We start from the raw sequence: 17,495 nt of genomic DNA, 5'->3' as shown, positions 1-17,495 counted from the left end.
GGCAGAGTGCCTTGCACTTGGAGTACACACTTGAAACTATTCCAGGCACGTGCAGCCCCCAGGAGCCACACACTTCACCAGGTCTGGGGTGTGTGTGATCCACTGCTTGGAAGGGGAATCAGATCCTGATGAAAGCAAGGGGTTCTCTGCTGAAAGCCTTGCTGTTGTTCCAAGACAGAGGCTGCAGATTGGTAGGCTGTGGGCCAGACTCGGTGTGCAGGTGGTTAGTTGTGGTAGAAGATAAGAATCTTCTTGTTCATTGTTTCTTAAAAATGTGAATTAAACTTGTCAAACTTTAAAAACCATAAATTTCATATAAAAAGCTGATTTCTGTTTTCTTTTCTCCCCCCCACGCCCCCAACCCTTCTCATGAGGAACTGAAAGATAGTTCCAGTGACAGATGACAGCTTTAGAGGAGGGATGTGCTTATTGGTCCACCCAGTCCCCACCTTGGCTATCTTCATGTTTTGTTTTCTGCCTGACCTTGGAAACTTGATTCATGGTAAAGCCTTGTCCTTTGAGGCTCCTCACTTGCTCAGCCCTGGTGCTGCCCTGTCCCTGCCCTGATACCTTTGGTCTCTGATCTGTGATCTTTTTGATGTCATAATGATTTTTTTCCTTTTAAGATGTAATTGGCTGTGCATGATTAATACTGACACCTCATTTTTTAAACTAAATACATTGTTTCATAGATCTTGCTTTTTTCAGCTTGCACTTGGCCTTTCTCTGGTTACTCCATAAAGAACGACATACATTTATGGTAATTATCTCAATTTGTGTGCTTGATTTCACACTTTGTATTAGCTTCTCACTTTTCTGAGCGATACACAGTAGGTTTAAATCTTGAAAAAGAAAAAGCCTACTGGAGTAAAAATGGTCAGTTGGGCATTTTAGGCCTCCTGTTGACATCAGTGGGAAGTCTTGATTAGGGTTGAGAACTATTTCTTTGGATTGTAATCTTGATGGCACGGTTGTCATTATCCTATTCCTGTTACTTCCTAGAACTCTTTCTTCTCTGTAGTGCAAGTATTGTTTTATGTTGCAAACAGATTATCTGGCCATTCATTTCGCACCTTTACACTGCTTTTCACAAAGTCTTGGCTTTTGCATACGCTTGGATTTTGCATGAAAAAAAATCCAGAATTAAAAGAAAAAAATGTGATGGAATTTACTGGTGATTGATACCTACCTTTTTGGGAAAAAAAAGTTTCAGTATCAATCAGCATAGCAAGCAACAGAAACATAGTGTCAATTCATGAATGATGTAGTCACTTGACAGGCAAATACCAACTAGAGTGTCTATGAGAAAACTCTGTTTACTAGGGTGAAAAAAGTCTACAGTTATTTTCCCTTGCAGTTTTACTGCATTTAGAGTCAACTTTCAAAGAAGTCCTATTTGGGCATTAAACTTATATTTTGAAAAATCTAAGACAACTGCAGTTTTTAAAAATCAACTCAACTTCTGGCAATTGTTTCCTTCAAATTAACACTGCCAACAAAAAAGTTTTGTGCATGGTTAGAACTGGCTAAGTTTAAATTTAGTGGAGTAAATGAATTTTAAAAGTAAGCTGGTACAAGACTTGAGTTTGGTTTTTATCTCTAAGAGACATTTTTCTTAAAATCTTGAGCTGTCTTTGATAACATTTTTAAGTTTCTTTACCTTTTAAGTGATCTGATCTGTATTTGCTTTAGTCGCTAAGTTGTGCCCTACTCTTTGCAATTCCATGGACTGTAGCACGCCAGGCTTCCCTGTCCTTCAGTATCTCCTGGATACTCAAAGGAGTACCATGTCCTCAAACTCATGTCCATTGAGTCAGTGATGCCTTCCAGCTATCTCTTCTTCTGTCATCCCCTTGTGCTCGTGCCCTCAATCTTTCCAAGCATCAGGGTCTTTTCCAGTGAGTCGGCTCTTTGCATCAGGTGGCCAAAATATTGGAGTTTCAGTCACTTTTATTAAGGGAATGTTATTCTGCAGTGACCTATGATCCTGTCTGACAGAGGGTTTTAAAACTTTTTGATAATTTTTTTTTAACAAAACTTCGAAAATCAAATTCTAATGAAGTTCTTTTGACCCCTAGCTAATTTGGGGATGCTTCAAAGGGCCCCTGGAAAACTTTAGAGACAGATATTAAACTAATTAGGTTCATTTGGTATGTTAAATTTCATGGGAAGTATTGTCAAATGAGTAATAAGTCTTTTTAGGTTATGTTATAAGGGGAAATGTTATTAACATAGATACTCCAGAAGTTGCATGGAATTCTTAAAATCTGATACTTCTGGTAAAATTATCAGTCATAATTCTAGTTATTAAAGTGTTATTTGTTATAGCAGTAGCCAAATTTGTCAGTTGCATTGTAGTCAGATTTTAAAAGTGCCATATGTCTTTTGACCATTGGCATTTATGGTTTTATTCTGATTGCTTTTACAGAAATGCTTCCTCTTCAAAAAGATTTATGGGAAGAACATTAGGACAAGTATAGGTTTCTGACTTTCAGACAATAATGCTGAACTGGGTAAGAAATTAAGGAATTCTGAAAGGAAACCTAATGGCTTCATAAAACTGTTAACAATAGGAGTGAATGAACTGATGACTCTGGCTGTAATTTTTATGGTTTCTATCTGAAAAGTAACTGGTTTTAATCTGTGTTTTCCAGATACAAGGAAACCCTCCTCCTCAACCTGATATAACTTGTGTTTGGTAAATTATGCTTTTGTAAACTGAATTGAAACATTTATCTCGCCTATCTGATCTCTCCAGAGATTGGAAGTGCTTAGGTTCCAAGTAGCTTTGTCTGATATATTAGGAAGGACATCTCCTAACAGATACAGGAGTCTCAAGGAAAGGAATTCACCAAAGTCTGTGAGACAGTCTGTGACAAGCCCTTGGGTATGACTTTGCTGTTTCTGAGAGGCCTTTTACAGGTTCAGTCAGGGACTCCTTATAAAAGAAGTCCCCTCAAAGCTATTTTTAAAAAAGCCTATGCAAGCAACTATATTTATATAAATCATCAGGCCAAGTTTATTGAGATCAGACTGACTTTGGAAACAGATTAGTCTTAATTTGGCTGAATTTGGTAGAAATGAGAGTAATTGTAGAAAAAGAGTTTGTCAGTGAGTACTAAATTCTAGTTGTGTTGAGGTCTGCATTTACTAAGACTCACTCCTCCGATGGTTCCTTGCTGTTATATTAAGTTTAATTGAATAATAGGACACCCTAAGTTTGTCTCTGAAGCTTATCTTAACAGTCTATCTTTAGAGGAAGATCAAGTATCCCACAACCTGCAAGCAATATTGTGTGTACTGGAAATGGCATCTTTTAAAGGACCACCTCCCACACAGGTGGAAAGATCCTTACCAGGTACTCTGCACTAGCTCATGCACTGCAAAATTGAAAGAAATTGACTCTTGGATTAATATTTCCACTTAGAAAGGGCTCCTACACTGGACTGGTCTACAGAAAGGACTGCTGATCTCAAATTCACCTTAAAACAACACTCAAACAGAGGAGAGACTACACTCAGACCAGGATGAGAAAAAGACAACATCAGAAGTAGACAGCTGACTGAAGATGCTGGACCTGATCCGTAAGATCATTTATTGTGTTTTCTTGACTTCTCGGACCTTTGTACACTCAAATCAGATGTTTTTCTATCATGGGCATGATCCTATAATGGTTTTAAAATTGAATCCAGTTATTGGGTTTGTGACCAATTACCTGTGTCTAGTATTTCTGTGTTACCTTGGATTTCTCCTCTCCTTTTGGTTGGCTCTTAGGAAATATATTCTAAAAGAAAGAAATTATAGTTCTGTTTCGGACACCATTGTTAGGTGATATCCCTTCACCTGGCCAATTAATAATACCTGCTCTGACTCTGGCCATAAATAGACATTTTCAAGTTCAGTCAGAGCAACAGACAAAAAAATTTTAGCCAAAGAATTTAGCTCCCACAATTTTGAGACTAATTTATGTGGTTAACACTAGGCTATATCCATTTACGTTTAAAGACTCCCTTTCTGCCTGCAATGCGGGAGACCTGGGTTCGATCCCTGGGTCGGGAAGATCCCCTGGAGAAGGAAATGGCAACCCACTCCAGTATTCTTGCCTGGAGAATCCCATGGACAGAGGAGCCTGGCGGGCTACAGTCCACGGGGTCACAAAAGAGTCGGACACGACTGAGCAACTTCACTTTCACTTTCACTTTATGTTGGGTACAGTTAAACCATACTGTGGATAGCCAGAGCTTCGCAGGTGGCGAAAGTGGTAAACAGTCCACCTGAAGGAGGAAATCGCAACCCACTCCAGTATCCTTGACGGGATAATGCTGGCAGGCTACAGGCCATGGGGTCACAAAAAAAAGATGCAACTGAGCGCACACACACACACAAGGAGAGCCAGCCTAGTAACACCAGGAAGTTGGGCTGGGTGCCTTACGGACAGTGCCAGGATTGGGAAACAGACTAAGACAGCCTGGGGATGTACTGGGCTGCTCCTTACCAATACTGGTAGCTATATTATTTGTATATTGCCTGTTTTACAAAATTGTTTCTTGTGTTATCAAATGTGTGACTGAACCTCTGAAAAAATGATGGTTGGAAGCACTTGACCAGATATATAGTTCTTCTCTAAATATATAAATATATATGAGACAGATGATTTCACTAGATATGACTCTAGATATGGGAAGAAGCAATAAGAGGGAGTTTTCTTTCCTGGACCATAATAGACTAGTAAGACTGGTATTGTCCAGAGACTTTTGACTGCTGTTAAGAAGGCCCAGTCCAGTAACAGCACACCGAGTGACTTAACAATGAAAGCCTCACCTGACCTAGGGATCCCTAGCACCATGGGCCAAAATAGTCACACAGTGCCTCCCAGTCCACACATTTATGACCATGAGGGAACCCTGCCAACTAAAAATGGGCACGTGCCATCTGCCTCTACACAGATGAGGTCACTCGCCACTGTAGTCACCGACCTTCAACACCTCCTGAATGGAGGTCAGGGTGGAGATCAGGAATGGGACACTGCTCTGGCAGAACAGGCCTTTGATAATCAGATGTTCTCTGGAGATTTTACAAGCTCAGTGCTTGCATCTCCTCATACCTAGAAAAGCACTAAAATCATTAAAGGTGACATCTGCTCCTCATGACTAGCAGCAAGCCTCCACCAAAACATGTGCTTGACTGCACATCCCACCCTTCACTAAAATCATACATAATACTGACCTCTCCCCACCTCTCTGTGGCAGTTTCTCTGAAATGCTGTCTTCTGGGCTATATATAGTCCTCATTTTGTCCCAAATAAGACTTAACTCACAACTCTCATGCTGTGAATTTTTTTTTTTTTTCAGTTGACAACACACAGCCTATATAGTTGGAAAAAGAAAATATTTTTGGATATATATTTTATTTGACAGTGTTTTAGAATATCATACAGTAAACAAGATTTCTGTAAAAGTTAATTTATCCATAGTGGTGCGTTTCATAAAAATAGTTGCTCACTTACAGTCTTTCTGTGACTATTAATACATGTAATTATATTTATAGAGATACAGCTGTACAGGGTAAATTCACAGCTAACACTACACAGAAATATTACTTGGAATGGGGTTTAGATGATGTGCTGTCTTCACAGGTTATGGATTACAGCCGCATAAAGCAATTACTGCACAAGTAGTAGCTGTGAACTGTGCAAATTAGAGTTTATGCAAGCGTAATCTCAGTTTTTTTTTTTATCCTTTTGTAACACATGGAAAATAAAGGTCAGAGGATACAGTACCCGGACGTGCAGCTACACTATAGAAGCATTGTCCAAAACCAGATTCAATAACTTAATGGCAAAATAGACTGGATTTCTAGTCCAGGGGAGAAAGACTAATTGAGATTAAACCAAAAGTACTGTAAACTGCTACATGTGTTTGTGCTTTAGTTTATGATGACTTAGTTTCATTTTTTGGAAATTGCTTTTATAGGCTGCAAGACTCTTCACTTGAGGCTTTCAACTACATTGTCCTCTTGTCAAACAACTAAACTATACCTCTGCCTGGTGGGAATTAAACAGCTGGTGCTCAGGATACTGCACTTACAAAGAAAAGGAAAGAGGCAACCCAAGGAAACTGTTTACATGTGCCCTCTTGTGATGGACTTGATCTCCCTCTTTGACTTTCTGACTTCAAGTAGGGGAGGTAAGGTTTATTTACATTTGAACTCATGTGAGGGGCAGAGTATGGGAAGCCTCATTATTTCAGGTCACATAAAAGAGAAACTGCCCTCTGAAACATTTGCCTTTTAGTATGTGTAGCTACAAATAAGAATGCATGGATAACTAACTGAAGGTAAAACTTTAAAGAGAAAGATTAAAAATTAAAATGGCAGAGCAGAAAGGCAAGCATTGAAATTTTACTAGGTTATCAACCATGGGCAAGGAAAATAAACATCTAGACAAAAAAGCAAACCAAACAGAAATAAAAGGAGAAAAAAATAAGGTAAGCAGAAGGGAATGCTAAAAAGATCCGTGTTCTTTAATGAAAATAAATGGGCTATAATAATGATTTTTTAATATTAGAGATTCATTGTAATCTGAGAAATATAGGAGGAATACTTTGCTCTGTCAAGGTGAAAATGTAATGGAAAGAGGAATCTTAAAAAGACAACAAATGAGTGAAATATAACACTGCTGTCAAAGAAACTCCTATCTCTGAGCCTGAGAGGAGAGGAAAGCCTTCTCATAAAGGAACTGCAGCAATGCCAATCTCAATTTAACAAATAATGGTCCTTCAATTATAAAATTTGTATTGTAGATGAAAACTGATTAAGATCTATGAGCTAAACTGCAAAATTCTGACTTATGGCAAACTGTTGCCTAGAATACAATTTTTAAAACCTTTTTTTCTACCACTGAAAATGTACAGAAACGTGATTACAGAAATGGCAGTACAAATGGCATCACACCAGTGAATTCACTAGGTTTCTAACTCACCCTGCAAGTGTGCAGGGAACACTGCTTCTAAGACTGGTGATGGGTGCCACAAGTGAGCCGTGGAAACAGGTCATGGGCGAACAGTTCTGAATGTTTCAAAGAAACCTTTTAACCCCTGTCTAGATATGTCAAGAACAATTTATTTACAACTCTTCAGATCAATTAAAAGATATAATCTTGTCTCAGTTTCAGCTTGCTCCGTGCAGTTTGATTTTTAAGGCGATATTCCAGTTTGTGATTGCTCTTAACTTGTCCAGTTTCTTGAAACAAAGTTTGGATGACAGCCAAATCCTTCATGCAGTGGGGGAAATTTTTTTTCTTTTCTTTTTTTTACTAAAGCTACACTGCATTCTCTGTGATGTTCTTCATGTTATTTTGGTTCTTCCGTAGCTGCCAAAGCCCCCACTGTGTAACAGGGGACTTTAGGATCAGTTAGGTCTGCACTGTGGACACCGTCCGGACCATGCTTATTGGACACGTGGGGCTTCACGTCGGTGCTCCCAAGCCTTGGTGCCTCGTGGATTTATGCATGTGACAGTGGAAATAAATTAAAACGCCAAGAGACGGAACCTAAGAACGGCCTGCAGGTATTGAGGCGGGGCGGCGGGCTCATCTCCCCGGGGCTGAGGCGCCGGGTTTGAGGACGCCCGGCAGCTTGTCGGAGCCTGGCACCTTCCACGGCCCGGGCGCCACGGCAGCCTTGCGCGCAGGGGCGCCCCCGGGGGGCCGCGCGCCCTGCCTGGACCCCGCCCGCGCCCCCGCCCGGCCCTCGACCTCCCGTGCGCCCCCGCCGCGGCCCGGGCCCACGAAGGCAGGTGCCGCGCCGGGGCCTCCATGCCGGCCGAGCTCGGAGCCCGCCGTGGCCTGCAGCCCATCCTTGTTGCCGGCCCGCGCCGCTTCGGCCACTGCGGGCCCAGGCGCCCTGGTCTCCGAGGAGGGCCTGCCGGCCTCAGGCTGCCCCTGGCCGCCAGGCGCCTCCTCGAACCCGGGTTGCACGGCCCTCTGCGGGCTGGCCGAGCGCTCGCTCTGCTCCCCAAGGCGCTGCTTCTTCTGGCTGCCGGCTGAAAGCTCCTTTGGTTTCCTAACGTCGTGTTCCCTTTTGATATCCCAAGTTGGGTCTGGGCTTGTCTGGTGGGAAGGGTCGGAGGGTGGGGCTGGATGTGATGGAGAGAATGGAGAGAGGACGTCCTCCAGGGAGACGCCTACTTCCGGCAGACCTGGGGAGGCGGCAGCGGGAGCACTCCAGGAGCCGGGTTCGTCTGTGGGGCAGGAAGCGCAGGCATTAGGGCCCGGCCGCACACGCTTTCCACGTCCCGCCGCCTCCCTCCACGTTGGGAATGAGAGCAGGGGGTCGGGTCGGGGACTCCCTGCTCTCGACGCCCAAAGCCACTGCCACCCCCACCCCCACTGCCAAGAGGGCAGCTGACACCCCACCGCGCCCCCCCCCTTCCCCTCCTTGCTGGTTCAGGAAGGCTGTTACAAAGCCCAGGCCTAATCCACCCCTTTGTCCTGGCCCCTTCTAACTTCCTGGGGTGTCATCAGGTCTGACAGTCAGTCCTGTGTGAATATCTGATTTGGCAGAACGTAAATCACCTAGGACAGCCGTGAAAAATACAGATTCTTCGATGGTCAATCCCAGAGCTTCCAGTAGGATAGGGCCACGGAAGTCCTCTGCATTTTTAACAGGCATCCAGGTAATTCAGAAAATGGAGAACCAGCTTTTGAGAAATACTGGCCTGCATTCTCTGGAAGAAGTTAGGGGAGTGACCTCAGTAGTTCAGTGTCACTCAAGACATATTTCTTAGTGACCACCAGACAGAGAATTTGGATAAAGACACCTAAAAAGGTTCATTTTTTGGGGGACAGGGGTGGGCAGTGGGACCAGGCTGGTGTGGAAGGAGGGACCCTTCTATGAGGCTCTGCCTTAAAGTGTTAGAAAGTTTTGTAGAAACTTTGACTTCCTGGATGGATACCCCCCAACTTTCCTTTGGCATTACATTGTCAACCTGAGTTCCAAGATTCAAACAGGTAATATAAGGCTGTCTACTAGATGTTCAAACTTTATTGTTAAAACACAAATTATTTTATTCTGCAGGAACCTGAGGTTGGTTGGAGACAAGAAGGCAGACACCTTGAGCTCCCCTCCTTTCGTGAACGTGCTGGTCACAACTAACTGCTGAACAGCCACTGATAAAAGACAGGAATCTACCAGAACAGGATATTCTGCATCCAGAGACATAAGAAGGAACCACGAGATAGCGGTAGGAGGGGCACACTCACGATATAATCAAATCCCTTACCACCCGGGTGGGAGACCCACAAACTGGAGAAGGATTACATTGCAAAAGTCCTCCCACAACCTAGAAGAAATAGGCATATTCTTAGAAAAGTACAGTCTCCCACGACTGAACCAGGAAGAAGTAAAAAAAAAAAAAAAGAACAGCCCAATGACAAGTACTAAAATTGAATCTGTGATTTAAAAATTCCCAACAAGCAAAAGTCCAGGACCAGATGGTTTCATCGGTGAATTCTACCAAACATTTAGAGAAGAGTTAATTAACATCTCTCTTGAAACTATTTCAGAGGAAGGGAAACTTCTAAACTCATTCTATGAGGCCACCATCACCCTGGATTGAAAGATCCAACATTATCCAAATGGGCTGTACTACCTAAGGCAGTCTGCAGACTCAGTGCAGTTCCTATCAAACTTTCGTTTCTCACGTGGGCTCCTACCATAACCCAGTCTTCTCTTTACTTCTTCTCTTTCCTACCTCTGGTCTCCATGCAGCAGCCACAGCAATGTCTCTGAGACATAAATTTGATCATGCCATTCCTTTGCTTAAAACTTTTGGTGGATTCTCACTGCTCTTAGGCTAAAATCATTAACAAAGCCCACAAAAGTTTGCCTCATCTGGCCCCTGCCAGCCTCTCCAGCTTCACCTCCATTCATCCCCTTTTCCTCATTCACACTGGTCTTTGTGCAGTTACTCAAACACACAAGCTCATTCTGTATTCTGGGACCATACATCATTGCTGGCTCCTCTGTACCCCACAGTGATTCACATGGTGGGTTTTTCATTCTTTAGGACTCCTAAATATTACCCAAGAGAACCCCAACCCACAGTAGGTACTCTGGTCTCCTTGAGAGCTTCTTGTCTTTTTATTTCTTTGTAGTGCTTATAATTTGGAATTAATACTTGGATGCCCCTTTGATTAACATAAGTCTCAATTAGTAGATTATAAGTTTCATGAGGGCAGTGACCACAACTGGTCTTGTGTATCACAGTGGACTTAACATCTAGCATAGTGCTTGACACAATAATACCTGCTCACTGTGTATTTGAATAAAAAATAAGTCTACTGCACAAGTAGAAATGGAAGACTTTCCAAGGGGAGGATGGTGGTGAAATGATGATGCCTGTTTGAAATGTGAGAGGAAAGAAGGCAGTCTGCGGAAAGAGCAGGAGGAGGACACCAGTGACAGGAAGTCCACGCGGAGGAGTCCTCAGCTTTCCCTGGTGGCTCCTCGGATGCAGAGGGCAGAGAGGGTCCCGATCCAAGTCCATCTGATACAACAGATGTTCTTTCCCTCTGTAATCGTCGCAGTTATAATGATGATAATGCCTTCGCTTAAAGGAACATCATCCCTATGGAAGCGTGAATCAGCATGCCAGTGAATGTTCAGATTAGCCCACAGGTGAGACAGAACCGAAATGTCTTACGCGCCCTTGAGGGAGAAGCAAACCCCTTTCCTAAGTTAGATCAACTTTATTCCCCTTGCTGTTATCAGCTCTAGCCAGTTTGGATCTCTTCTAGAAAACAAACCAGTGGATATACTTCACACATTACACACTCACAAACACACACCATTATCTCTGGGTTAAAAGGTGTATGACCTCTTAAATTATCTTGTAGGAACCTGGCAATACTGAAAAAATAAAATGCTCTCTTTCACTTCATATGTCCAAGCTTTAAAAAAAAAAAACAAAAAACTTATCTACTGTGCTTCAACCACTCTTTTTATTTTATTGAATATCACTAGAGTGACAATAACCAGAGAGGTGATCTGCTAGGAATAAACTACTTATTGTAGTAAATATCTGTATTATTGGTTTTCCCAGGTGGCTCTTATTGGCAGCAAAAATTTGTACAGAAGAGGAAAATAAGTCAAGGAAGAGTTGGGTTTTTTCTGTGCTGAAGGGTAAGGGAGACCCTTGGAAGGAAGGAAGGAGGCCAGGGATTGTTGCAGGGAAAGAGGATCCGTCTCCCCCTCTACCCCTTACCTGACAGCCTCCAGGCTTCCAGCATGGGCTGACTGTTCCCCCAAACCCTGAAAAAGAGTTCCTGCACTTGTCTCCTCCTCTCAGTGAGGTCTGGGGCCCAAAGCCTAATGGCTGCCTTTTGGATTAGGGTGTCTAGGAAAGTAACTACTATCACCACCATTGGAATGACTAATATTGACAACAGCTAACATGGATTGAAGTGCTTCCTAGGTACCACAAACTATTCTGAACTATTCTGAGTAAGATGTATTTACTCACCTGGAAACGTGCACATTTACAGATGGGGAAACCAAGGCACAAAAAGTTTACCTTGTTCAAGACTACAGAGCAGAAGGTAATGGAGCAGGGTTGTTGAACGACTTTCTGAATGGGGCGAGGTTCTACAAGCTCAGCTGGAGAACTGTCACTAGACTCCTTTGCTATCAACTCTCTTGGTTGGGGCTCATCTCTTCTAGGGCAGCTTGACAGGAACTCCCATCTGAAGCACTGTCAGAGGCAGATCTATTATTAATCCAAATAGTCTCTGAAATGCTATTTGTGTTTGAATTTTGGACACAGAGGAACAGTTACCAGAGCTGGGGTGTTGTATTGATCTGTGGAAATGCTGGGCATATTATTAGCTGGAATTAGAACAGTGAGATTAGATGTCTTAAGGTTGGGGATAATATTATATGTTTTAAAAATATCCCTCACGTTGTCACACCTTGAACCTGAATTGAATTGAAAATCTACAGTGGAAAAAGTCTCTTCAAGTGGTGTTGGAAAAGTTGGATCGCTGCATGTAAATCAATGAAGTTAGAACATACCCTCACACCATACACAGAAATAAACTCAAAATGGCTTTTAAAGACTTAAATATAAGACGTAACATCGTAAAACTCCTAGAAGAGCACATAGGCAAAACATTCTCTGACATAAACTGTGCCAGTGTTTTCTTTGGTCAGTCTCCCAAGGCAGTAGAAAAGGAAACAAACGGGACCAAACAAACTGAGAAGCTTATAAAAGATGTTCCTTATCGCTAATTATATTAGAGAAATGCAAATCAAAATTACAGTGAGGTACCACCTCACAGTGGTCAGAATGGCCATCATAAAAACTGCAAATAACAAGTGCTGGAGAGGATGTGGAGAAAAGGAAGCTCCCCTACAGGGTTGTTGAGAATGTAAGTTGGCATAGACGCTGTGGAAAACAGTGTAATGGTTTTCCAGAAACTGCTAAGAAAACTAAAAATAGAATTAACTACCTTATGATCCAGCAATCCCACAACCTGAGTGTCCATCCACAGATGAATGGATAAAGATCTGGTGCAGATATACGCTGGAATACTACACACCAAAAAATAATGCCATTTGCAGTAACCTAGATGCAACTAGAGATGGTTATACCAAGTGGAGTAAGTTAGAGAAAGAGAAAGACAGATACCATGTGAGGTCACTTCCGCGTGGAATCTAAAATGTGACACAGATGAGGCTAGCTGCAGACCAGACACGGACAGAGAGAGCAGACTGGCTGCCAGAGGCGGGGCGGGGGGTGCTGCGTCAGCAGATACAAGCGCTCACATACGGAGTGGGTGACCGAGGTCCTACGGTGCAGCACAGAGACAGTCGGTGATAAACCACAGCCGGAAAGCAGATAGAAAAAAGAATGGGCATGTACTCACTCTACTGTAGAACAGAAATTACCACAACACTGTAAATCAACTGTACTTCAATAAAATAGTAAAAGGATAAATATATAGTAAGATAAAAAATATTCAAACTAGATATTGGAAACATCTTTTACATAAATACTTTTGCTGAAATGAGTAAAATTTCTGCAAAGAGATTTCTGGATTTGGTTAAGCATTATTTCTTATAAATTGGGTTAGAGAATACTGATATGGTTATACAGGAATATATTTTCTTCTAATTTAGAATATTACAGGAAAATATAAATGATTAGATCAGAAGACAGTACTGTGAAGTCATCTTGGTATTCAGAAGAAAGCTTGTTAAGACATGTTCCAACCATAATGGCTCATTTGGATTTGTTCTACCATCATGAAGATGCTTGTTTTTTTAACAAAATATAAATAAAAATGTGCATTTAAAAAAATTTCAGAAAAATGTATTTGATTCTGCTCTTTCTGAAGCAGTGTTTCCAGTCTGGAGGCACTGTTAATAGCCTTCAAATACATATTTGTTTCACCTTTATCATCAGAGAGTATAAACTAGGTGTTAATAGTCACAGTTTTTAAAGTTATTAATGTTTATGTTTGTTTATTGTGTTTCACATCTATACCCTTTCACAAGCATTATCAAAGGTGCGGCACTAGTAAAGCCATGGCAAAATTTACTTCCACGGTTGAGGGCAAATCTCAGTGCAAGGTGGGGCTATTAACAGCGGATCTACTGTTCACTGCGTTCTAAGTATCATACCAGGTACTGTGGCATGTCACAATATTCTCTCTTAATCCTCACAGCAGCTCTTAAGAAATGGTGCTGTCATCCCCATTTCACAGATGAGAAAACTGAGGCTTAGCTAAGCAATTTGCCAGGACCATTCAGCTAGTGAGAATCAATATGACTGACTACATAAAATTCCAGAGTCCAAGCCCCAAGTGTTACTATATTTTAGTGCTTCCAGTACTTTGTGCTTCCTAACTTTTTCCACATCAGGAAACACATGGAAGAAGAGCTTATTTAGACGTTGCACTGGAGTAAACTGAAGAAGACAGTCAAGGTCTACAGATAACAGCCAAGCATGTCCTGTGGGCTAGAGAGAGTCCATATCCCGGTATAACCCATCAGAGGGGTATCATGGAGAACAGATTTTGAAATTCAGCTTTTTTTTTTTTTAAACAAGGTACATCTTGATAATCCAGATTGGACCAGTCTTAATTAGTAAACTATCTACAAGATAGAAGAGAAACATGTGGGCTTATTTATTCCAAGTATGTTTTAGAAAGCAATGCATTCTTCTAAATTAAAATCTTAAAAGTGCAGTATGTAAAACAGATAAAAGCTGGACATCTTTGGTTGGCTGAGTGGAGCCACAGTCTCTCCCATTCACCCCCAAGCCCACCGCAGTGGCTCCTCTGGCCGTTTCTCAGGAACATGGAAGCTCTAACGGAATAGTCTGAAAACCACTGCCCATCAGGGGTGGGAAGGGGAAACAGTCAAGGAAGATTCGTGCAATAGGCTTTTTTCTAAGTGGTAGTAGCCAGGAGTTAGGCTTCACAGATAGGAGATAACTCACAGAAGAGAAGCAGGTGGATATGTCCAGCACACCTGGGAAGGACAGACTTCACCTTCTGGAATTCTGCCTGGGCTGGCTGCTGACCTAGAGCCTCAGTGCTCTGCAAAGTAGGAAGTGACCCCATTTGTCTGAAAGTCAGTCAGTCAGCATCTTGTGGAGAGAAGGGTATCCAGAGCAGGCAGGCTTTGAGCCCTCCTAGCCCAAACACTTGTAGCTCAGCTGGTATAAAGAATCCACCTGCGATGTGAGAGACCTGGGTTAGATCCCTGGAGATCCCCTGGAGGAGGGCATGGCAACCCACTCCAGTATTCTTGCCTGGACAATACCCATGGACAGAGGAGCCTGGCGGGCTATAGTCCATAGAGTCTCAAAGAGTCAGACATAACTGAATGACTAAGCATAGCACATTAAGATTCCAAAAAACAAAGCTATCATATCATCCACAATCCCACACCTGGGAATGTACTGAAGAAAACGATAAGGTAACAGTACATGCCTCCCAACGTCATTGCAACACTTTGAATAGCAAAGACCTGGAAGCCACCAAACTGTCTGTTAGCAGATGAGTGAATGAGGATGTCGTACACATATACAATGAATGTTGCTCAGTCATAAAGTAATGCCGCTGGGGACACCACCACTGGATTTGGAGATGATCGTACTGTGGGTAACAGGTCACACAGAGAAAGATAGCATATGTTACCAGGTTGAGGTGGAAACAAAATGGATAGGAAAACAAATTAACAAAACAAAACCAGACATAAACTCTTGGTTACTAAAGAAAGGTGCAAGAGAGGGATAAATTAGTACCTTGGGATTAGCATATCTGTAGAGGTACTCAACAAGGACCTACTGTCCAGCACAAGGTATTCACTCAACAATCTGGAATAAGCTATCTGGGAAAAGTGGCCGAAAATGAGTACACAGAGCCCTATGTATAACTGAATCAAGCTGCTTGACAAGGAAAACAAACCCAAGTTCATCAACTGAGTTTCAGTAGAAATAAAAATGAAATAAAAATGTAAACAGGAATGATGCCTAGTATATCCTCACACCTGGGTGAACAGAGCTGGTGGGACATCCCTGGACCCTGAGCAGCTAGGGTCCCAAGGCTGGACTGTCCTAAGGCTGAGGGAGCAAGCAGGATGGGCAGGAAGGGAACCCTTAGACCTGCACTGCCTGGTCCCTCTGCATGGGCTCACAGGCCAGACCCAGGCGGGGCATCTGACAGCAAAGCCAGGTCTAGTGCACCCAAAGGTGATGGACCCTGTGGGTTGCAAGACTTTGAGGGGTCACTGGGTCTCTACATCTCCTGGTGCCCTCCAGCCTCCTTCCTTAGAGTCACCCTGCCTACAGACAACAGTTCCCTCATCACAGTGCTTTTGTAGGTGTTGGGATTTGTTCCTGGGTGAAGGGTATGGGGGTGAAAATGGTGAGACAGAAGCCCTGGATATGTGTTCTGGCACATTGAACTCATTTACAACCGCGGACTTTCCCTGCCTGAGTAACCGGAGGTGGGGAGGAAGAAATCCTGCCGCCCAGTGGTCATTTCCCAGAACTACAGCTATATCTCCAGTGTTGGCACTGGAGATGCCCATACTATGGAACCAGGTCAGACAGACAAAAATAGACACTATATGATATTAGTTTGAAGTGTAATCTAAAGATGGATAGAAATACCCCAACTGACAACAGAGAAACATGCTCAGAGACTTAGAAAAGAAATTTATGGTTACCAAAGAGGAAATCTGCAGAAGAGAAGTAAATTAGCACTTTAGGATTAACATGCAATATTTCTTGGGCTTCCCTGGTGGCTCAGATGATAAAGAGTCTGCCTGCAGTGCGAGAGACCTGGGTTCGATCCCTAGGTCAGGAAGATCCCTTGGAGAAGGAAATGGCAACCCACTCCAGTATTCTTGCCTGGAAAATCCCATGGACAGGGGAGCCTGGCAGGCTACAGTCCATGGAGGTCACAAAGAATTGAACATGACTGAGCAACTTCCCTTTCTTTTCTGATATTTCTAAAATAGTCAACAAGGCCCTACTGTCTTAACACAGGGAACTCTACTCAACACTCTGGAAGAAGCTATCTGGGAGCAGAGTCCAAAAACAAGTAGATGTACTCCTATCTGTAACTGAATCGATGCCAGAACAAATGCAACTTTGTTAATCAACTGTACTGCACTAGAAACTAAAAATTAAATGAAGATATCAGTAAAAGGAATAATGGCTACTATAGTCACCTCTTGCCTGTGTGGTCAGGGCTGGGGATACTATCCGTAGAGCCTGAACCAGAGTGAGTTGAAAAGCTCAACTGAGGGGGATGGAAAGGATCTGCCAGGAAAGGAAGCCCCTTGGGCCCACAGTGCCTGGTCCCTCCATGTGGACCACAGTTCCCAGATCACATCGGGCCCTTCAACAGCAAAGCCAAGCACAGTGCACTCAAAGGATGATGGACCCTTAGGTTGCCAGGACTTTGAGCAGTCACCTGGTCTCCATGTCCCCTGGTGCTGGGGTTCCCACCTCCAGTCCCCCATGTATAGAGAATAGCACACTCAACACAGCACTTTGGCAGGGGTTTGGATTTTTCCCACATTGAAGGGCAAGGGGTGGAAGTGATGAGACCAGCCCTGGGTCTGTGTTCTGGCACATTCTGCCCTCCTTTACAACCTAAGAGCAGGACTGTCCCTAGTCATCCCCTCACCCTGGTTACCAAAGGTGGAGAGGATGGACTCCTGTCACCTTGTGGCTATTTCATAAACTACAACTTAAAGTCAGTGCTTTGGGGAATCATACTCATAAGGTTATTAGGTTCATTAAAAAAAAGGAGGGGGACCTCAAGAATTGTCATACTTGAAAAATATTTTTCTTAAAGGCCAACCTTCAAGACACTCATTTCAGGAGAAAAGTCATTTCAACTTTACTCATTTTTTTTTAAAATGTAAACTACTTGGAAAGATGGTCAACATCCTTCATTATCAGAGAAATGTAAATCA

At 42.9% G+C, this 17,495-nt stretch overlaps 1 protein-coding gene and 1 long non-coding RNA gene across 5 annotated transcripts in view; one reads left to right on the top strand and one right to left on the bottom strand.

The window, feature by feature from the left end:
• Nucleotides 1-5,388: 5,388 nt before the first annotated feature.
• MAGI2 (membrane associated guanylate kinase, WW and PDZ domain containing 2) overlaps nt 5,389-17,495 on the bottom strand; it is a 1,505,066-nt gene continuing 1,492,959 nt past the window's right edge. For 2 of the 4 annotated variants that reach the window (XM_060414641.1, XM_060414642.1), the window contains one exon: nt 5,389-8,238. In XM_060414641.1, the coding sequence (XP_060270624.1) occupies nt 7,589-8,238 (650 nt within the window). In that variant the 3' untranslated portion in view covers nt 5,389-7,588. The remainder of the gene's footprint in view (nt 8,239-17,495) is intronic. The other 2 variants (XM_060414643.1, XM_060414645.1) reach the window with 1 other exon arrangement.
• On the top strand, nt 6,072-13,356 carry LOC132659681 (uncharacterized). Its single transcript, XR_009600354.1, has 3 exons — nt 6,072-6,185; nt 7,370-7,566; nt 9,075-13,356. It is a non-coding gene; the product is annotated as an uncharacterized LOC132659681 (long non-coding RNA).

Source organism: Ovis aries, chromosome 4 (assembly GCF_016772045.2).
Source record: "Ovis aries strain OAR_USU_Benz2616 breed Rambouillet chromosome 4, ARS-UI_Ramb_v3.0, whole genome shotgun sequence".
Classification (NCBI taxonomy): domain Eukaryota; kingdom Metazoa; phylum Chordata; class Mammalia; order Artiodactyla; family Bovidae; genus Ovis; species Ovis aries.
Note: the sequence above shows the minus strand (reverse complement) of the source record. Positions and strands in the feature narration are given on the sequence as shown.